The sequence below is a fragment of the Elephas maximus genome, chromosome 3 (assembly GCF_024166365.1).
Source record: "Elephas maximus indicus isolate mEleMax1 chromosome 3, mEleMax1 primary haplotype, whole genome shotgun sequence".
Lineage (NCBI taxonomy): Eukaryota > Metazoa > Chordata > Mammalia > Proboscidea > Elephantidae > Elephas > Elephas maximus.
In genome coordinates, this window is record NC_064821.1 from 113,094,132 (window position 1) to 113,116,780 (window position 22,649).

At 39.1% G+C, this 22,649-nt stretch overlaps 1 protein-coding gene and 1 non-coding gene across 2 annotated transcripts in view; both read left to right on the forward strand.

Annotated features, from left to right (window-relative positions):
• Positions 1-1,174: 1,174 nt before the first annotated feature.
• IL23R (interleukin 23 receptor) overlaps positions 1,175-22,649 on the forward strand; it is a 74,948-nt gene continuing 53,473 nt past the window's right edge. The window contains exons 1-4 of the mRNA XM_049879541.1: positions 1,175-1,299; positions 2,609-2,680; positions 5,459-5,755; positions 14,477-14,600. Coding sequence (XP_049735498.1) covers positions 2,611-2,680; positions 5,459-5,755; positions 14,477-14,600 — 491 coding nt within the window. The 5' untranslated portion in view covers positions 1,175-1,299; positions 2,609-2,610. The remainder of the gene's footprint in view (positions 1,300-2,608; positions 2,681-5,458; positions 5,756-14,476; positions 14,601-22,649) is intronic.
• On the forward strand, positions 21,826-21,927 carry LOC126074134 (U6 spliceosomal RNA). The gene has a single exon (XR_007516941.1). It is a non-coding gene; the product is annotated as a U6 spliceosomal RNA (small nuclear RNA).

Here is a 22,649-nt window from a genome sequence, read left to right on the forward strand (position 1 = left end):
ATTTCCAAAATACCCACCTAACTTTCATATTCTGTTCTCTGTATTTGAGATGTTTTCCCACACCCTCTTCTTCACAGCTTAGAAAATTATGGCAATTTTTTTTTTTTTTTTGGTTGTTAGCTGCCATAGAGTTGGCTCTGATTCTTGGCAACTTTAATGTATTAACAGGAGACGTTTCCTGGTCCTGTGCCATCTTAGTAATGATTAAAATCCAACTGACAGCCATTTCTTCTGTGAGGTCTTTAAAGACACTCTTATTCAGATAATCCAGTGTTTCTCAACCCTGGATGCTCCCTATAATTAAAATAATTAGGAGCTTTAAAAAATATCGATGCCCAGCTCCCACAGAGATTCTGATTTAATTGTCTAGAATAAGTCCAGGTATAGAAATGTTTGAAATGGTCCTCCAAATTATTCTAATGCGCTAGGTACGCATATATAAAAATTGAAAAGACAAATCAAAATTCCTGGCTTCAGGAAGCTGACTGTAGAGGAGACAAGTGATCTTTCATTTACAGCAGAAGCGAGCACATGGAATGAAAAGGCTCACATATTGAACAAGTAAAAGCGGGGGGAAAGGGGAAGAAGAGTACACTAGGAAAGGTCCCAGTGACGCCTGTTGTTGTTGAGTCAGTTTCAACTATAAATAAATATTGGTAGTTTTTTTACTTGCTTGTGGAATCTTGCTAAACATGAACAACAGTTCAAAAGAGTTGATCTGTATTTAATCACTGTAAACAACAGAACAATGAAGCTGACCTGCAATTAATCACCATTTTTTCATGCCCAAAACACTGCCTGGCACGCACATAATAGATGCTCAAAAACATGCTGTTTGATTAAACGAATGAATGAATAGTAGCATTTAAACTTTCTGTTCTTAAAAACAGATTTATAATCAATATCAATGTTGGTTCCAAGTTAAAACTAAATATCAGGTTTTTAATGAAGTCTTAAAAATTTTGACAAATAAAGCACACCTGTGTGTTCTATTTCTTGCAGGAGTGAAATAATTTTAAATTAAGCTGAGAAAAAAGTACTGACAAAGCAGTTCATTTTAAGTAATCTGGGTTTTCCCAAAGAGTGATATGAGAGCCAGTCATTTCAAATTGGACAGTTTGAGTTTCTCTTCAAGAATCTGAAATGTAGGTCAGGGCTCTGCTGACATTTCCATTTGCTCATAGCTGAAAATCTCAAGTGATCACTGACAGGCAGACAGCAGGGAAAGACCACGACACAGCCAACAAGAGCAGCAGCCTGGCTCTGAAGAGGAATTATGTGCTTCAAACGGGTGGAAAGGTAAAGAGACAATGGCCACTCAAGTCGTTAAAGATAGTTATGCTTCCTTTTGCAAATGCTGGTGGTGTAGTGGTTAAGAGCTACAGCTGCTAACCAAAAGGTTGGCAGTTCGAACCCCCCAGGCACTCCTTGGAAACCGTATAGGGCAGTTCTAGCCTGCATTATAGGGTCACTATGAGTTGGAATTGACTTGACGGCAACGGGTTTGGGTTTTTTTGGTTTTATGATTCCTTTTGGAAGTATGTGGGCCAAGTTGCTTTCTTTTATACTGATGAAAGTTGGATCTCTAATATTGTTTGATATCACTTTAACAATTATTGCATATGTCCTATTAAGTAGTTAACTTCTAACTGGGAAGATTTTAGAGCTTGCTTTGCCTATGAATTTTAAAGACAAGACTACTGTTGTTAACAAATTATGAAAGTGAACCCTATGTGCATAAGCTATGGGGTTCCCAGTTTTTAATATTTTATCAGATGTTTTATGCTATTTGATAAGCCATGAGTTTTGTGTTCTTGTTATTGTTTTATATGAACGATTCAGGTTCAGGTTTTATTAAATAGATAAATATAACTAGTGTTGATTATTAAGTATTGGATTGCTATGAGTCAGAATTGACTCAATGGCAATGGGTTATTAAATAAGCAAATTATTCAATAGAATAACTAACTGAATAATGTAACTTCAGTTGTAAACTAAGGGCAAAATCATTTTGAATTTCTATAATGTGTTTCTTTTGAGATCTCTGCAGGTAAAAGTGTTTTCTGTAAGGTTAAATGGTGATAGCACATGTATACTTGCTCTCACTTCATCTTTCCTCTTTTTAAATCCTTTCATTCTGGAAGTTCTCAAATTTTTGTTTTTTCTCATCAAAGACTGATATTTCTAGAGGTGTGTAATTATAGGTGTATAATTCTGGTCAGGAGAAAAATTTATCATCAGAAGTTAAAGAAGAAGGAAAGGACATCTGATGAGAAAGACTAGTTTTTAGAAGTATTTTAGCAAGGGTCAGTATGTCTTACCAAGAGAGTTCATAGTGATTTTTGAACGTATGAAATTCCATTTTCTTGCTTTACTTATCCACTTCTTATCATACCTGCTCATACACTAGTGACATTACTTTGCCTCCTTTCCTTCCTTACTCCCTTTCCTCCTTGCTAAACAAATGTTCTCATTAAAGAGAATAATAACTTATGGGGAAAAAATGTAAATATTTTCATTATTTTATCATTATTCTATTAAATGAATACAATTTCAACATTTTTCTTTTTTTTTTCAGAGAGAAATAAATGTTTTTTTCTGCTTTCAGGCATGAATCAGGTCACAATTCAATGGGATGTGGCAATAGCTCTTTACATTCTCTTCAACTGGTGTCATGGAGGTATAGTATTTTGTGTAACTATCTTTACCTTTTTTTCAACAAGTAAAATATTAAGTGTTTATTATTGTCAAGTCATTATGCTAGGATCTCTGATGAATACAAAAAGTATTAGATTGGGAAAAATTGTATGCACATAAAACTTATAAGAAACGTGATAAAAGTGGTCCAACCTTGTTCAATATGCATGGTTTCTTTATAAAACAGCCCTGATGGACGGCCCTCTAACCCTTATGTGAGCGTTTCCATGAAGGAAATTATTACTTCAAGTTCTCATCTTCTCTCTTTGAACTATTTTAACTGTTATAAGATAATCCATCAAAAATTTGAATTTAATTCAACAAGCCTTTTATTAATGATTACTACATACTGTCACTCTTCTCAGCCTTTTATTTCTCACAACGGCCTGGTGCAGTACTGCTATGTGCTGTGAATATTCCTATTTTATAATGCTTACAAACATCTGGCACCATGAAGTAGCACACAGTCCTGAGAGACAGGGGTAAGCAGTTTTGAGGAATCCAGGAAGGGGATCATCAGAAGTTATGGCAGGGCAGCAGCTGGCATTTGAGAGTTTCTTTTGGGACTAATAGGAGTTCCTGGGTGGTGCAAATGGTTAACATGCTCGGCTGCTAACTGAAAGTTTGGAGGTTCAAGTCCACCCAGAGGTGCCTTGGAAGAAAGGCCTGGCAAACTTCTTCTGAAAACTCAGTCATTGAAAACCCTGTGGAACACACTTCTATGCTGGTGCACATGGTGTCACCATGAGCTGGAGTCGACTAGACATCAGCTGATTTTTTAAAAAAATAATGTCCTGCATAGGAAGAAGGGACTCAATCACTGGGAGACAAGCCACACAGAGATAGGGTTGCAGACCTTCAAGAGAGTTTTGCAGATCACTCAAGTTACTCAGAATAGTGACAAAAGCAAAACCCTCTTCTCTAGGTTGGGACACAAGTATTCTGGAGGTGGAGATGTAGCCCCATCACCAGAACTGGGACTCTTCCAGCAGGGTGGTCTGGAATACTTCCCAAGTCAGACTAACAACTGTCCAAGAAGGTTTAAGGGAAATAAGGTACCAGCTGCCTTTCCCAGATTCTTGAAATCTACAAATTATAAACAGGAATTCTGTTTATACGTTCAAACGATTGATAGAGAGCCGTAGAGAAACAAGACAAGCCCCTGTGACATGACATTAAAGACCTTACAGGTGTCCATTAGGAATTGTTTTAGATATTGTTATTCAATCTGCTATGAATATTTTTAATGTCATCCAGACTACATTTTTTCCAAATTTTCTATTAGAATATATCACCCCTTTTTAAAGAAAATGCTATGTTTAGCATTCCTGTGAACAATTAATAACCCCACTAAAAAGGCAAATTTGTATTTTTGGTATGGTTTATGTAATCTGTGTTGACTCCTATTGAGCTATGATTATTCTTTTTTTATACTGAAAAATCATTAACTTATTAATCCATTCCTGAATGTTGTGAAGCTTAATGATCTAGGGTTTCTGAGGTTCCTCTTTCTTTCGTTCTTGAAAACCAGGACAATATTTGCCCAAATCTAGTCTTTTGACATCTTTACCATTTTCCATGTATTCTCAAAGACTACTCGCAGTGGTTCCACGACAGAGTCCACGTATTTCTTTAAGGCATTGGAGCTGCAGTTTATCTAAACTTGAATTATGGGACTTATTTGAAGTAGCCAGGTGCTTTCTTAAAATTTCTATTTCTGTCTATGGCTGCAATTCCCTATCGATGATGACAGAATTATTTTGATTGCTATTTCAGCATTTTTTGTTGTTGTGTGCTGTCAAGTCCATTACAACTCTTAGGGACCCTGTATGAACTATTCCATATGGTTTCCTAAGCTGTAATCTTTATGGAGACAGATCACCAGGTCTTCTCTCCCACAGAATTTCTGGTGGGTTCACACCACTGACCTTTCACTGTTGTTGTTGTGGTTAGGTGCCGCCGAGTCAGTTCCAACTCACAGTGACCCTATGCACCACAGAACGAAGCACCGCCCGGCCCTGTGCCATCCTTGCAATCGTTGTTATGCTTGACTTGATTGTTTCAGCCACTGTGTCAATCCACCATGCTGAAGGTCTTCCTCTTTTCCGCTGACCCTGTACTCTGCCAGGCATGATGTCCTTTCATTAGCAGTGCTTAACCATTGTGCCGCCAGCGCTCCTTACTTCAACATTTAAATGTTTATAATTCGTACATAAATGTTTATTACATAAATGGAAATATTCAATTACATTTATATTATACACAACAAGTTAATTCTTTAAACTTTGTATTCTAAAGACAAGGACCTTTTTTTTATTTTTTCTAAATCAAATGCTGACCTTTAATTATCACTGTTTTGTTAAGGTTTTAAAGCATTTAATGTAGAATGGGGTTTGGATTCTGCAGTGCTCACAGTTATTTCTAATCTTACCTTTGAAAAATGGTTTAGCCCAATAACACCCCATTTCTCTGCTTCAAATTAGAAGAGCTAATCATATTTGCTCTTTAGGCAATTAGGGAAGCTTAAAGGCTGAATCTAGTCTTGAGTTACACTGCTGAAAGTCAACAGAATCATGATAAAAATACACTGTGATTAACTCATCAGTTGAAAAAAATACACTTCATTCTACAACTGTTTCTTTCAATGGAAATCATTTAATTAATAGAAAAGAATATATTTAAAATGCAGCAGCATGTTCTTTTTGAATATTCTGTTTTAATGTTTTACACAGAATTTGTTATTTTATCCTTTTATTTCCAGGAATTACAAATATAAACTGCTCTGGCCACATCTGGGTAGAACCAGCCACAATTTTTAAGATGGGTATGAATATTTCTGTATATTGCCAAGCAGCAATTAAGAACTGCCAACCAAGGAAAATTAATTTTTATAAGAATAGCATCAAAGAAAGATTTCAAGTGACAAGGATAAATAAAACAACAGCTCAGCTTTGGTATAACAACTTCCTGGAGCCGCGCGCCTCTATGTACTGCACGGCTGACTGTCCTGGATATCGTCGAGAGACACTGATATGTGGGAAAGACATTTCTTCTGGATGTAAGTGTTCGGGTGCATTCAAAATCCAAATGGAAGTGAGTCTAATGATTGACTGGTATTTACCAGTCTTGTCTACAATAGAGTCACCGAGATATTGTTCACTTCTTACATTGGGTTAGTATTAAAAAAAACAAAAACAAAAAACACTGCTGTCCATTCTGACTCGACGCAGACTGCTACATCTTTCACCCGTGGAGTGGCTGATGGGCTTTAGGTTATCAGCCAAGTGCTTAACCACTGCACCACCAGGGTTTCTCTCAGTTTAATATAAGGGCTGCTAACTCAAATGTCTTCAGGGATCAGATTGGTGAGTTAAGGATATGGGTGGGAATTGTGCAGAAAGGAAAGTGTGTATTTTGTCTACTACCCAGCTCTAGCATTTATGATGGCCCAGTACTCCTACATCTTTTGATTCTTCAAAAGAAGTAAAAAATTGGAGTTTCTCATATAAAATCTCTAAGCTATAAAATATCGTCAATGCATTCAAAAGATCATTTTTAAACACTGTTTTTGTGTGCCGTCAAAATTGATTCCAACTCATAGCAACCCTAGATAACAGTAGAATTGTCCCATGGGATTTTCTAGACTGTAATCTTTACAGGAGGAGACCTGGTGGTGCAGTGGTTAAAGCACTTGGCTGCTAACCAAAAGGTCAGTGGTTCAAACCCACCAGTAGCTCCACAGAAGAAAGATGTGGCAGTCTGTGTCAGTGAAGATTACAGCCTTGGAAACCTTATGGAGCAATTCTACTCTTTCCTATAGGGTCACTATGAGGCAGAATTTGGAGCCAGGGTTTGGAAACTTCTTTGTTGTTAGGTGCCATTGAGTCAGTTCCGACTCATAGCGACCCGACGTACGGCACAATGAAACACTGCCCAATCCTGTGCCATCTTTGTTATCGTTGCTGTGTTTGATCCATTGTTGCAGCCACTGTGTCAATCCATCTTGTTGAGGGATGGATCGCTGCCCCTCTACTTTACCAAGCATGATGTCCTTCTCCAGGGACTGATGCGTTCTGACGGCATGTCCAAATTATGTGTGCTCATGTGGAACCTGTACATAGACCAAGAGGCAGTTGTTTGAGCACAAGGGGATACTCTGTGGTTTAAAATCAGGAAAGGTGTGCATCAGGGTTGTATCATTTCACCATACTTTTTCAATACGGGAATCTTTACAGGAGCAGATCTTTAGGTCTGCTAGATGGATCAAATCACAGACCTTTCTATTAGCAGCTGAGCGCATTTTTAAACACCAGTCTGGCCAACTAGGGCATATCTGAGCCCCACCTCAGTACCCTCAGATTTAAAACGTTTCTGTTTCCATCTGTTGTTTCACTTATGTTTTTTTGTTTGTTTTGTTTTCTGAATTAATATTATCAACCTTGAAGTAGATCCCATTGAGAAATTTCGACGTTAAGATTTATTAAGTAAAGCAGTTGTAGACCTAGCTTTGTGTCCCTGCTATGCTCCTCACCAGCTGTGTGACTTCGGGCGTTATTTTAAACAATCTGAGTCTCAATTCCCCGTCTGTAAAAGAAAGCTAATAATACTGGTGCAGAAAGTGTCAAATTTCAATAATTTTTTGAAAGCAAAAGATGCAACCTTTTTATAAAACATGAGGAGATTCTGACACGGTCTCCTGGCTCCTAATCCCACTGCCCCCATTGTGAATCACTGTGTCTCTTACTGTGATTACTAACTAAGAAAAAATTTAGTAATCTTAAAAACATATGCTAAAATCGATTTGCCTTCATAGTATTCAAAGGTATTTATGTTATGTAACTGCAATAACATGGGCTGACTTGTATAATTATACTTAGTTCTAGATTCTTAAAGGCCAGGTAAATAATTTCAGCTCCATTTTAACCCAGAGATTCATTCTCTATGAAAATGGGCACATTTGGAGGAAGATGGAGGACTCTGGGTCTTGGCCATGCTCCCTTCCTCCATACATTTGAGAATTAAACCTGAGTTTTTAAATCACCTTACTTCATCCTCTCCTCCAGACCACAAGAGCCAGACCACGTGTCACCACCACCGCCTGTGCCCTAGGGTGGTGTGCCTAGACATCAAGAGGCTTTCTTCTTCTAGAGTGAGATGGCTTGTCCTACTTGTCTCTGGTGGACTGATCTTGCAAACTTTTGAAAAGAGAGGACTATAGGAGGGGATAGAGGCAAGTTGAGGAAGGAAAGTAGTAAGTTTTGAAGTCAAAGAAGAAAGTTGGTCAACGTGTGCCTTAAACTAATAATAACATTGTAAACTTGTCCTAGATTGTGGGAGTCGAAACCACAAGCAGACGTCTTATCTGGTATATAAAAGCTCTTTAGCTTGTCCACATCCTCAGGAAACATAATGAACCCTTAATACTTAAATGCTATTTTCCTTTGGTGGGGGGTAATATATCAGTTCTTTGGAGGGTAAATAAGCAACTTCCATAGTTACGGGGAAAGGTTAATTTTTTAACTTAATCCAAAGGAAGAAGGGAGGCTAAAGAAGCACAGCCTCCTTCCCTGGTTGCAGTTGTATAACTGACTACACCCAACAACGCTCCCAGCGTTGGCATAGGGGCCTTGCCCCCAAAGCTAATGCCACACAAAGTTTAAGGTCAGGAAATGGACTTTCCTCCCTTCTAGGACAACATAATAGAAATATTCTGTGCTGATGGCTACTTAAAAAGAACATCACTCTTTCCATTTGTTTACTATGTGAGATTTAACTCATTGCGTAGACCTCTGGCTATGAATGTGAAAACATAACTGCTAGGTGAGAATTTACTCACACCCCTGGATTCAAGCTCAGTATGTCCTCGGGTTCTGCGTTCTTAGCAAACGAAACTTCCTATTTAAGTAGGTCAAGAAATGGTTTTTGAGGGTTTTTGTGGCACCCTAGAAATCACAATGGTTACACTGGATCTCTTTGATCACAGGATATTTGTCCAGTGAACTTCACTATGTCAATTTATCATCACTGTTTTGAACAAAATGTGGTGTATTTTTATACTGGAGACAAGTCATAAAAGACAGAGAGGAGATAAATGAGTCATTGCTTTCCCTGAAAAGATATCCAAAAGTATTTAAAAGGTGTCATCCTCGAATGTGTAATCTGTGAAACGAAAACTCTTTTTTAAAATTTCCGTTTCTAGCCATCATCTTAAATACTTATTAGATTCTTACCTATGATTACACACATACTATGGGAAGCTTGTTCTCTTAAGGCCCAAACAATCACAGGATAAAACAGTACAAGATATCTTTACTCATGTAAAAATATCAAATGTAAAATAAACTATACACAAAGTTAAGTTTCCACTTAATAATTTATTTAAAAACTTAATTATCTTTGAACTAAATTTGAACCATCTTTGACCTCTATTTACTGTGATGAAACTAGACTTGTTATCTTTAGTATTGCTATTAATTATCATTACTGGCACAGCTAGGCTGGCTTATGCTCTCCTTGAGCAAGGAATCCCAGAGTGATCCTTCTCATTATCATCTTGTTAATTAAGCCAATAAATTAATTGAATAAACCTCACTGAGTGATTCCTAAGTACCAATAAAGTGCAACTGCTCTTGTTGTTAGGCGAGGTCAAGTGGGTTCTGACTCATAGTGACCCGAGATACAACAGAACAAAACACTGCCCAGCCCCGGATCGTTCTCACAATCATTATGCTTGAGTCCATTGTTGCAGCCACTGTGTCAATCTATCTCATTGAGGGTCTTCCTCTTTTTCACTCATGCTCTACTTTACCAAGCATGATGTCTCTCTCCATAGACCGTACCCTCCTGATAACATGTCCAACGTACATGAGATGAACTCTCACCATCCTTGCTTCTAAAGAGCATTCTTGCTGTACTTCTTCCAAGGCAAGTTTCTTCATTCTTCTGGCAGTTCATATATTCAATATACTTCACCAACACCGTAATTCAAAGGCATCAATTCTTCTGTCTTTCTTATTCACTGTACAGCTTTCACATGCATATGAGGTGACTAAAAATACTGTGATCATCAGTAAAATTTTGATTACGTGTGATATTAATGATATTGTTTTATAATTTCCACATTCGGTTGGATCACCTTTCTCGGGAATAGACATAAATATGGATCTCTTTCAGTCATTTGGCCAGGAAGCTGTCTTCCATATTTCTTGGCATAGATGAGTGGGCATCTCCAGCACTGCCTCTGTTTGTTGAAACATCTCAGTTGATATTCCATCAATTCCTGGAGCCTTGTTTTTCGCCAATGCCTTCAGAGCAGCTTGGACTTCTTCCTTCAGTACCATCGGTTCCTGATCATATGCCACCTCTTGAAATGGTTGAATATCAACTAATTCTTTTTGGTGTAATGAATCTGCCTATTCCTTCCATCTTCTTTTGATGCTTCTTGCGTCGTTTAATATTTTCCCCATAGAATCCTTCACTATTGCAACTCGAGGCTTGAATTTTTTCTTCAGTTCTTTCACTTGAGAAACCCGGAGCGTGTTCTTTCCTTTTGGTTTTCCATCTCCAGCTCTTTGCACATGTCATTATAATACTTTACTTTGTCTTCTCGAGACGCCCTTTGAAATATTCTGTTCAGTTCTTTTACTTCATCAATTCTTCCTTTTGCTTTAGCTGCTCGACACGCAAGAGCAAGTTTCAGAGTTTCCTCTGACATCCATCTTGGTCTTTTCTTTCTTTCCCCCATGTGTCTGTCAGTTTGTTGTACTGTAGGGGCTTGCGTGTTGCTGTGATGCTGGAAGCTATGCCACTGGTATTCAGATGCAAGCAGGGTCACCCATGGAGGACAGGTTTCAGCTGAGCTTCCTGATTAAGACAGACTAGGAAGAAGGACCCAGCAGTCTACTTCTGAAAAGCATTAGCCAGTGAAAACTTTATGAATAGCAGCAGAACATCGTCTGATATAGTGCTGGAAGATGAACCCCTCAGGGTGGAAGGCACTCAAAAAATGACTGGGGAAGAGCTGCCTCCTCAAAGTAGAGTCGACCTTAATAACGTGGATGGAGTAAAGCTTTTGGGACCTTCATTTGCTGATATGGCGTGACTCAAAATGGGAAGAAACAACTGCAAACATCCATTATTTGCCCATCTAAGCCAAACCCAGTGCCATCGAGTGGATTCCAACTCCTAGCGACCTTATAGGACAGAGTAGAACTGCCCTCATAGAGTTTCCAAGAAGCGCCTGGCAGATTCGAACTGCTGACCCTTAGGTTAGCAATTGTAGCACTTAACCACTATGCCACCAGGGTTTCCTATTTGCCCATACAACCATAACAACCCACTGCCATCGAGTCGATTCTGACTCGTAGCGACCCTATAGGACGGAGTAGAACTGTCCCGTAGAGTTTTTAATGAGCGCCTGGCCGATTCGAATTGCTAACCTTTTGGTTAGCAGCCATAGCACTTAACCACTACACCACCAGGGTTTCCTATTTGCCTATAAAAAATAGAACGTTCAAAATTACAACTTGAGGCTTGAATTTTTTTGCTTCAGTTCTTTCAGCTTGAGTAATGCCAAGTGTGTTCTTCCCTTTTGGTTTTCTAACTCTAGGGCTTTGCACACTTCATTATAATACTTGTCATGGATTGAATTTTGTCCCCCCAAAATGCTTGTCAACTTGGTTAGGCCATGATTCCCAGTATTGTGTGGTTGTCCACCATTTTGTGATCTGATGTGATTTTTCTATGTGTTATAAAACCTACCTTTAGCCCTGGTGGTGCAGTGGTTAACAGCTCGGCTGTTAACCAAAAGGTTGGCAGTTTGAATCCACCAACCACTTCTTGGAAACCCTATGGGGCAGTTCTACTCTGTCCTATAGGATCACTAAGAGTCGTAATCAACTCCATGGCACAAAACAAAAACAACATGGTATTAATGAGGCAGGATTAGAGGTGGTTATGTTAACAAGGCAGGACTCAGTCTACGAGATTAGGTTTTGTCTTAAGGCAATCTCTTTTGAAACATAAGAGATGCAAGCAGAGAGACAGGGGGACCTCATACCATCAAGAACCAAAAGTGGGGGCGGGGGCGGGGGTCCCTGAACTGAGAAGTTGAGAAGCTCCTCTACTGGAGAAGGTTGATGAGAAGGATCTTTCTCCCAGAGCTGACAGAGAAAGCCTTCCCCTAGAGCTGGCACCCTGAATTGGGAATTCTAGCCTCTTAGACTGTGAGAGAATAAATTTCTCTTTGTTAAAGCCATTCATTTGTGGTATTTCTGTCATAACAGCAGTAGATGACTAAGACAATACTTTGTCTTCTCGAGCTGCCCTTTGAAATCTTCTGTTTGGCTCTTTTAATTCATCGTTTCTTTTGTTTTAGCTACTCTACATTCAGGGGCAAGTTTTAGTCTCCTCTGACATCCATTTTGGAATTTTCTTTCTTTCCTTTTTAATGACCTTTTGCTTTCTTCACATATGATAACCTTGACGCCATTCCACAACTCCTTTGATGTTCGGTCATTAGTGTTCAGTGGGTCAAATCTGTTCTTGAGATGGTCTCTAAATTTAGACGGGATATACTCAAGGTCATATTTTGGCTCTGGTGAACTTGTTTTAATTTTCTTCAGCTTCAACTTGAACTTGCATATGAATAATTGATGGTCTATTCCACAGTCTGCCCCTGGCAGATGATACTGTTCTGACTGATGATATTGAGCTTTTCCATCATTTATTCCCACAGAGACCACAGGCAACACTGGTGGCGTAGTGGCTAAGTACTATGGCTGCTAACCAAAGGGTTGGCAGTTTGAATCTACCAGGTGCTCCTTGGAAACTCTATGGGGGCAGTTCTACTCTGTCCTATAGGGTCGCTATGAGTCAGAATCGACTCGATGGCACTGGGTGGGTGGTGGTGGGTATTCCCACAGATGTAGTTGATTTGATTCCTGTGTGTTCCACCCAGCGAGGTCTAGTCGTATAGTTGCCGTTTATGTTGTTGAAAAAAGGTATTTACAATGAATAAGTTATCGGACTTCCAAAATTCTATCATGCGATCTCTGGCGTTGTTTCTCTTCACCAAGGCCATATTTTCCAGCTACCCGTTCTTCTTCTTTGTTTCCAACTTTTGCTTTCCAGTCACCAGTAACTATCTAGAAATGCAAAGAAGAGGAAGCCAGAGACTGCCTTCAAGAAGTTTGTGGTAGAAAACGATCCTTGGCTGGATTCTGAGTTAATGAGAAACCTGGTCTGTGATTACTGGGTGCTCCAATAAAAGGGAAGGGATGAAATTGGTAGGAAAGAGCAGAAAATTAAGCCTCATCCTTTTTCTTTTCAGTGTATTCTTTAATATCTGACTGTATAAACCAAAAACTCAAACCCATTGTTGTCAAGTCAATTCCAACTCATGGTGACCCCTCCTGTCACATAAGGTTTTCTTGGCTATACTTTTTATGGAAAATCTCCTGGCCTTTCTTTTGCAGCACTGCTGGGTGGGTTTCAACCACCACCCTTTAGGTTAGTAGTCAAGCACAAACTGTTTGCACCACCCAGGGATGCAGGTTTTTATTCTTGGACATTCAATAGCCTAGCAATGAAGTCTTATGATTACTCTCATAACCATACTCACAGTTCTGTCCTTACATAACTTCACATGAAGAAATACCATGTTTATATGCATGTGTACATAGAGTAGTCTATTTGATCTTTTACAAAGTTAGTGCTGGAGAAGGAGACTACCAGAGTAGTGTAGAAACTTTGAGGAGCCAATTCACAGGAGCCAAAAGGCAGAGAGGTTTTAAGGAGGAAGTGACTAAAATATCAAATACTGCAGAGGTCAAGCTCAGTGAAGACTGAAAAGAGATTGTGGGTATGTTGAAGAGAAGGCCATTCATGATCTAAGTAACAGTGGTTTTGTGGGATTGTAGGGGCAGAATACTGACTGTTTGGGGTTCAAGAGTAAATGGGACATGAAGAAATAGATGAGGGTAATGGACTCTTAAAAAATTTGACTGCTAAGGAAAGGAGGTAATCTGACGGGAGACAGAATTTGAGATTTGAGAAGGTGGGTTTTTTTTTTTCTTTTGGTTGTGAGGAACTTGATTATATTAATATTCCCAAAGGAGTGAAAACATAGCAAAGTGTATGAAGGACAGGAGCAATATTTCATAGCAAAATGTTTTGCAAGGTGTGGTAGTAGAGATGGAATACAGAGCTGTGAGGTACCAGTTAGGCTGGTTTCCCAAATATATCATTGTTACCCAAAGTTAGTTGCCATCAATTTGGCTTGGATTCATAGCAGCCTTATGAATAATGTCGTATAACATATACCTTGTGTATAATGTATAATGTTGCCTGGCTCTAAACCATCTTTTTGATCATTGCTTTTTTTTTTTTTTTTTTATATTTCAGTCCATGGTAGTTTTGTATATATTGAGTGCCTTCCAAATTAGGGGACTCATCTTCCAGCATTTTATCAGACAATATTATATGGTGATTCATTGGGTTTTCATTGGCTAATTTCCAGAAGTAGATTATCAGGCCTTTCTTACCCCTCTTTCTTAGCCTGGAAGCTCTGCTGAAACTTGTCCAACATGGGTGTCCCTGCTGGTATTTGAAATACTGGTAACATAGCTTCCAGCATCATAGCAACACACAAGCCACTGCAGTCCAACAAACCGACAGACGGGTAGTGGCTCCCAGATATACTGACAGTTTATCAACTAAATACTTTGTGAAGAATTTTAAGGTTTTGTTTGTGACACATAAGTGATACATTTTGTTGCAGATCCACCAGATGTCCCTGCCAATGTAACTTGTGTCATTTATGAATATTCAGGCAACATGACTTGCACCTGGGATATCGGGAAGCTCACCTACGTAGACACAAAATACACGGTGCATGTGAAGAGGTAGGTTGCTTTCAGCAGTTTAACATAAGCAATTGCACCTTAGTTCGGCCAGTGTTCCATATCCAGTATAGATCCAAGAAATCAGCTTCAAACCATGAAACATATACCCTGATTATCCCCCACCCTCTTCGTTATAATCAGTAAAGCTACAATGCCCTTTTGAACCGTAAATGTCTTCACTCTGTGGGACAATGCCTTCTATATTATTTCTGTCCTTATCATTGGTTGAGTCCCCTAGAGGCACAGTTAAGCGCTAGGGTACCACATTTTTTACACAAATAATGTTCACCTTCTGCATTTGTTTGTTAACTATGGTCTCCCTCTGTGAGGTATTTCGGTAAGTGCTGCTATGCCAATTTTTTTTTACATGTCTCTGTAATAGAAAATTAGCATAGCACACTTAAGACAATACTTTGCAGGGGAGTGCACGGTTGGCAAACAAACATAGAAGGAACATGTTATTTGTGTAAAAATATAGTCCTAACCGAAAGGCTGGGGGTTCAGACCCCCCCAGGGTCATCTCAGAAGAAAGACCTGGCAATATGCTTCTGAAACGTCAGTCTCGAAAACCCTATGTAATGCGGTTCTTCTCTGACACACATGGGGTTGCCATGAGTCAGAATAGACTAGAGGGTGACTGACCTGCTTGTTGGATTCACCACTGATAGGTTAACTGGTAGGCAGGGGCCTGAAGGGCTATGCAGCACAGCACAGTCTTAAAAGGACTTTAGCCTCAGTCCGGCTCTATCCTCCTTCTAGTGTTTAGGCAACTTACATTCCTTTATATTTAAAGAGGGCCTACAAATAGACTAACACACAGGTTTGTTCTAATTATTTACATGGAATTTGTCTTTTAAAGTGTATATCACAGCACCAGTTTCGTAGCACTAAATTAATGGAAGCTATTTTTTTTTTTTTTTATTAATTGTTAATAATGAATAACCCCAAGTCTTAAATTTGGTGTCTATGTAGGCCAAACAATTGTCCTGGGATGCAGGACTTTTAGTTTTAAAACCAGAAAAGTCTTGGGCAAAATAGGCAAACCCTATTTATATCCATGTTTCTTGTTTCATTAAATTAAATTTAAAGTAAAGCTCATTAAAAAAAAAAAAAGCCTTCGCAGTCTATTTGAGACACACTTATTTCCTGTTGGTAATTCCCAAATTTTTTCACAAACTACTTTAAAAATTCATTAATTGGGCTCTTACTGTTTGCCAAGCATTGGGCCAAGAGTTTTCCATGTCTTAACTTCATTTAATTCCCCAGTACAACAATGTGAGATATATAAACTCGTTTAGTACATAAACTGGTTAGACTAGTTAGATTTGTTCTTGCATCAAAATTTGATGGATTTGGGAGAGAAAGGAGATTAATATAAAACCATGAAAATGATCATTTATTGGGCAATGTAAAAAATAAGTTTATTGGCATTATTTTCAAGTAAGAGAATAATTTTGGGCTAATGACTACCTAGAAAGAGACGTTGAATGTGCTTTATTAAATAAGTTTCATTTGTCTGCTATTCTATATATGCCAGTAGTTAATTCACTCATTCATTCAGCACTAGAATGTAAGCTCAATGAAGGCAAGGATTTTTGTTTGTACTGTCCGTTGCTGTATCTTTTGAGCCTAGAATGGGGACTGGTGCATAGTAAGTCTTCTGTAAATATTTGCTGAATAATTATTCTAACTGATTACTAGAAATAGACACTTTCTGCATTGTCTCTTCACAATTAATACTAGTACCAGCTGCTGTCAAGTCGATTCCGCCTCATGGCAACACCCATGTGTGTCAGTAGATTTGTGCTCCGCAGGTTTTAATGACTGATATTTTGGAAGATCACCAGACCTTTCTTGTGGGGGACCTCCAGGTAACCTTCCGGTTAGCAACTGAGCATGTTAAATATTTGCACAACCCAGGGGCTTACAAGATTGTATATAATTTAAAATTTGTTTTTCTCCACTGTCTTTCCTGAAATTTAACAATAAATTATAGGCAAACTCAGACCAATTTAACCCAAATTCTGAATTGATGGAGTCCAAGTTAATGGAATTTTACTGTATTTTAAAGGAGACATAAAAGATGTCAAGGTAGCATAAAAATGGATATTCTCCTGTGGCAAATTCAAAGCATGAGCTCCTATAAGCACAGGCAAATTGGAAAGGGAAACGAACACTGACTCATCCTACAATGAACAGTACACTCACGAATCGAAAAAAATTAGAGATGAGAAAGCCAAGTACTGTACCAAAAAGGTCTTTCCCCCCATGAAACGGATGACTTACAATAATGAATTTCGTGGTTGAGGTATCAAGTATCAGGCTTAAAGCAACTCTTCTAGATCCTGAGTTATTAGGGTATTTTCCACGTTGGCTAATAGGTAGAAATCAGCATTTGCAAAGTTTCATTTCTGGCTCTCGTGGTTCTGTTTTCCAGTAAAATCACATACACAGAGAGGAGATTTACTTCAGTTCCGCTCACTTGCTAACCGGTGGCAGTAAAGTGCCATTCCCTCACATCAGCAAAGGAGCCATCAGGGACATTTTGGTTCAGAGTTGAAGTGGTAAAGTAGAGGAGTTGTGTTTTTATTAATTCAAGAGCTCCTCCTTTTTCTATCCAGCACTTTGTGGTGACCCACCAGACAGAGCCACAAAGCCATTCACATACCCTTCTTCATTCCTCTGTATTTTGCTGTGTACCTGGCTTGTGACAGAAAATAAAATGAACCTATGCTAATAAGCATCTACCAACAGGGGTCCACCTCCCCCAACAGCTTCATGTACATACGCTGGTTCTTTATCTTGGAAATATTGATAGCACAGTACGTTCTATTCAGTAAATACTGTTGATTGAAAATGAATGATGACCCTTCACTCTGTTCCATTTAAGTCAATTTAAAAATGATTTATTTAACGTTTAGTATCTTCTAGGTGGAGTTCCTGGGTGATGCAAATGGTTAACACATTAGTTGCAAACCAAAAAGCTGGAGTTTCAAGTCCACTCAGAAGTGCCTTGGAAAAAAGACCTGGCAATTGACTTCCAAAAAATCACCCATTGAAAACCCTGTGGAGAGCAATTCTACTCTGACACTCATGCGGTTGCCATAAGTAAGAATCAACGTGATGGCAACTGGTTTACCTTCTAGGCACCATGTTAAACTCTAGGGATGAAAAAAATAGATACCATCCCTGTCTATGATGAACTCATTAATTTTTAGAGTAATACCAACGGTAGAATTTTTAGGCACTGTGGAAAACCAGTAGAGTTTTAGTTTCCCTAAAATCAGTTGCCTATTCTGCCAATTTATAAGTCTGGCTTTTTTTTTACCCCATTATCTACTCCACATGCATATTCCTAATAACCAGGAACAATTCTTAGATACTATGATTCCAAATATTTTTAACACTGTGATGCTATGTTTCAGTAATTCTTTTAGGACTCAATATAATTTCAGTACATATTTGAAAATCCCTTTCTCCACTGATTCTGCACTTAGAGATTAATTGTGATGGGAACCAACACAACCTTTGCTGACTGACCCCAGTTTACATTCATGACCACTAACCTCATGACATGATGAGCCCTGGTGGCACAGGGGTTAAAGGGCTCAGCTGCTAACCGAAAGGTCAACAGTTTGAACCCACCAGCTCCTCCATGGGTTAAAGATGTAGCAGTCTGCTTCTGTAAAGATTTCGGCCTTGGAAGCCCTATAGGGCAGTTCTACTCTATCTTATAGGGTTGCGATGAGTTGAAATCTAGTCGAGAGCAACGGGTTTGGTTTGGTTTTTTAACCTCACTATGAGTCGGAATCGACTCGACAGCAGTGGGTTTTTAGTGGGTTTAACCTCACTGGTTAAGAGCTATGGCTGCTAACCAAAAGGTCGGCAGTTTGGCTCCTTGGAAACTCTATGGGACAGTTCTACTCTGCCTTATAGGGTTGTTATGAGTCAGAATCAACTGAATGGGCAACCTCATTAGAGCTGCCCAGCAGTCTTACTATATTTCATTATCCAGGTCACTCTCCCACTATAGCAAATGATTATTTCATTCTCTCTCCTCTAATCTCCAACATCTTCTCCTCCTCCTCCTCACCCTCTGTTGATGACCTGCTTCCTATTTCGCTGAGAACACAGTAGCAATGAGAAGAGAACGTCCACAAATACCACAGCCTCCCTCATCTAGTAACACATTGACCTCTGCACCCATATCCTTGGTTTTCCCTTCTTGTCTGTAGATGAACTACCATTGGCCTCAGATCAACTTACACTTGTGTAGTAGATCTTATCCCTCCTGCCTACTCAACATTGCTAGAAAAAATTTTCTTTCTTTTGTATCATAACCTTTTCTATCTTTATTGAATCTTTCCCATTAGCAGTGAAACATGCTGTAGCATCTGCCCTCTTGAAAATACAGCCCTCCCTTGATGCCTACCCTACGTCACCCTATTTCTCTGCTCTCCTTTGTAGTAAAAACTCAAAAAATTCGTCTGTACTTTTCTGTTTTTACATCTTCTCTTTTCATTCTGTCTTCATTTTAGGCTAGTCAAACTTTTGCCCTCACTACTCCACTGAAACACCTCTTTTCAAGGTCACTAGTGACTTCTTCCTTGGTGGTACAAACAGTTAACATGCTCAGCTGCTAACCAAAAGGTTGAAATCCCAAGTTCACCCAGAGGCACTTCAAAGGAAAGACCTGGCCATCTACTTCTGAAAAATTAGCCATTGAAAACCCCGTGGAAGACAGTTCTACTCTGACACAATGGAGTTGGAACTGACATGATGGAGACTAGTTTTTGGTGATTTCCCTATTGCCAAATCCATTAGTTTATTCTCCATCCTGATCTTACTTGTTAGGAGCATTTAACCCAGATCTTCCCTTCCTTTTTCAGCCTCCACGGCACCACTTTCTCCTGGTTCTCCTCCTACCTTCTTGGGTGGTTTTTCTTAGCTTTCTTTGCTGATCTGCTTCTTCTCTAGCAAACTAATAGTGACCCTGAGCTCTATATTAGGACCTGTTATTATCTTTATCTGGAGCCTGCGCAGTGGTTAAGAGCTCGGCTGCTAACCAATAGGTCAGCAGTTTGAATCCACCAGCCACTCCCTGGAAATGCTGCTAGGTGCAGGGGAAACTTTAGAGAAATATAAGCCATGTGGATTCCCTTCAACAAATACTCTGTTATATATTAGAACACACTCATACACAAAAAAGTCAAATCTGTGTAACATATTCAAACCAAACCCATTGCCATCGAGTTGGTTCTGACTTATAGTGACCCTATAGGACAGAGTAGAACTGCCCCATAGGGTTTCCAAGGAGTGGCTGGTGGATTCGAACTGTCGACCTTTCGGTTAGCAGCCTGAGCTTTTAGACATTGCGCCACCAAGGCTTGGTATAATATACAGTTGTACGTAAAAATTGTCCTATAGTCAGTCGTTATTATTAATTTCTTCATCTAAAATAGTGCTTTGTGGTCTAGGTGCTAATATGAAGGCAGACTTCAAAAAAAGCAGAATTAAATCACCTGGTAACTATGGTTAATGTAGGCTTGAGAATACATTTCCATTTTGACTTGTGGTCTCAACATGTATGGTGTAAGAATTAGCCACAAACCAATTAAGAACATGTACTTATGTGGTTTTCTCTAACTGGAAAATATTCAGAGATGCCCTACTTACTACTCACACATAGTCACCATTTTCTTATTTTCACATTTGAATTCTTATTCAGCAGGAGGTTAGTATACCTTATAATAAGTTCTCAATTTATTTATGCTCCACCTTATTTCAGAAAATATGTAAGACAACCAGGTAAATGCCTGAATGTAATGGCCTGATTTGACTTTAGAGATGAGCAATATAGAGGAAATTCCATTTGTTGAAATATAACAATTTTAAAGGTTTCATCTATATTCTTTAGAGTGTATTAAAGACAGATGTCATACTTTTAATTCCTAATAACGATTGCTTAGGTTAATGAATCCTTTATTATCTGTAAAGTCAACTGCCACATGCTTTCTTATTTCCTTTACTTATGATAACAACAATGTTGTTATTTTCCCTGTTTCACAGAGTAGTAAACTGAAGCATATAGAGGTTATGCATTTTGCTCCAAATCCAACAAGTGGCAGTCAAGACTTGAACATAACTCTGTCTCTGAAACCCAATCCTGGGGTTCCCGGGTAGTGCAAATATTTAAAAGCACTCTACTACTAGCCAAAAGGTTGTCAGTTCAAACCCACCCAGAGGCACCCAGAAGACAGCCTGGTGATCTCCTTCCGAAAGGCCACTTTTAGCCTCGACAGCAACTAAGAACAACATGCTTTTAGTCACCATGATGTGCTGCCTCTCCGACTTGCCTTCTCATGGTGTTCACAGGGATCTCACTGCTGGTGTGAGGACAGAGATCTGTTGTTGGTAGTTGCTGTCTTGTCGGCTCCAACTCTTGGCAACCTTATGTATACTAGAATGAAAGAGTGCACTGGGAAATGTACAAATAAACCAGATACTGTTGAGTCGATTCCAACTCACGGTGACCCCATGTATGTCAGAGTAGAACTGTGCTCCACTGAATTTTCAATGGCTGATTTTTTGGAAGTAGATTGCCAGGCCTTTCTTTCGTGACACCTCTGGACTCAAATTTCCAACCTATTTGTTAGCCAAGTAAGCACATTAACCACTTGTACCACCACTGGAACTTAAAACCTGAGGTGAACTAAAGTAGCTGCTGCTACCTGCATGGTATGTAATTCCCCTTACCACTGCCTTGTTAGCCTTAGAGAGATTCCTTGATCAGTGGCTGAGGTTGTCCTGTGCTGGTAGTGGCAATAAATTAAAAAAAGAAATGACACAGAAGGGCATCATTCTACAGTATTTTGATTCATAAATACATTTATTGTTTGATAGCTGTAAGGTTGATTCCTCTTTTCCTTTCTCGAGTTCTGTGTCTTAGCAGGAATGTCTCTGGATGTGTGGAAGATCTAAGTGGCTGGTAATTTATAATCCTAGTTGGGGCAGTTTTGCTCTGTCCTCTAGGGTCGATATAGTCAGAATCGACTCAATGTCAACGGGAAGAAATTCAGGAGTTGCTGAACGGACACATACTAGTATCAGGACCTGGAGTGGAGCCCTACTGATGGGAATGCTGGTGATTTTTAAACTCCTTCCTATCAAGGCAGTCCTTTGGGACAGAGTGATGTTGATGGTATTAGATAAAGAAATAGGTCAGTGCTTGCCTCAGCAGCATAGTATAATTGGAACAGTACAAAGAAGATGGACATGGCCCCTGATCAAGGATGACATGCAAATCTCTGAATCATTTCCATTTGTTAAAAATAATGGAAGGTGTCTGGCTTTCCACCATTGTTCAAATTTCAAGGTTATTTTCTTTCTTAATTAGTATATCTTTATCAACATAGGTTTCACGGTGCAATACAATTAACTTAGGAGTATGTAAATAATATACTAAACAGATAATATAGGGTCTAGACCATTATGGTCTTAGCGAAGAATACTGAATATACTGTGGACTGCCAGAAGAAGGAAGAAATCAGTCTTAGAATAAATACAACCAAAATGTTCCTTAGAAGCAAAACCACATCAAACCCACTGCCGTCGAGTTGACTCCGACTCATAGCAACCCTATAGGACAGGGTAGAACTGCACCATAGAGTTTCCAAGGAGCACTTGGTGGATTCAAACTGCCAACCTCTTGGTTAGCAGCCATAGCACTTAACCATTATGCCACCAGGGTTTCCTCCTTAGAAGCAAGGATGGTGAAGCTTTGTCTTTCTTACTTCGGACACGTCATCAGTAAACACCAATCACTAGAAAGGGACATCACGTTTGGTAAAGTGGAGGCTTATGAAATCAAAAGTGTTTAAGGGCTATGAAAGTCAGGCGGTGGCCCTGGCTAGTCTTGAATTTGCTTTAAAAAATGCTCAAAATGGTATTAATTTCAATTCCTTTTTGGAAAAATTTTACATGTCTGAAAGCAGGCTAAAAAAAGGTAGCATCAAAAAAGTCATGTAGTTCATTCAAACCGGACAAAAT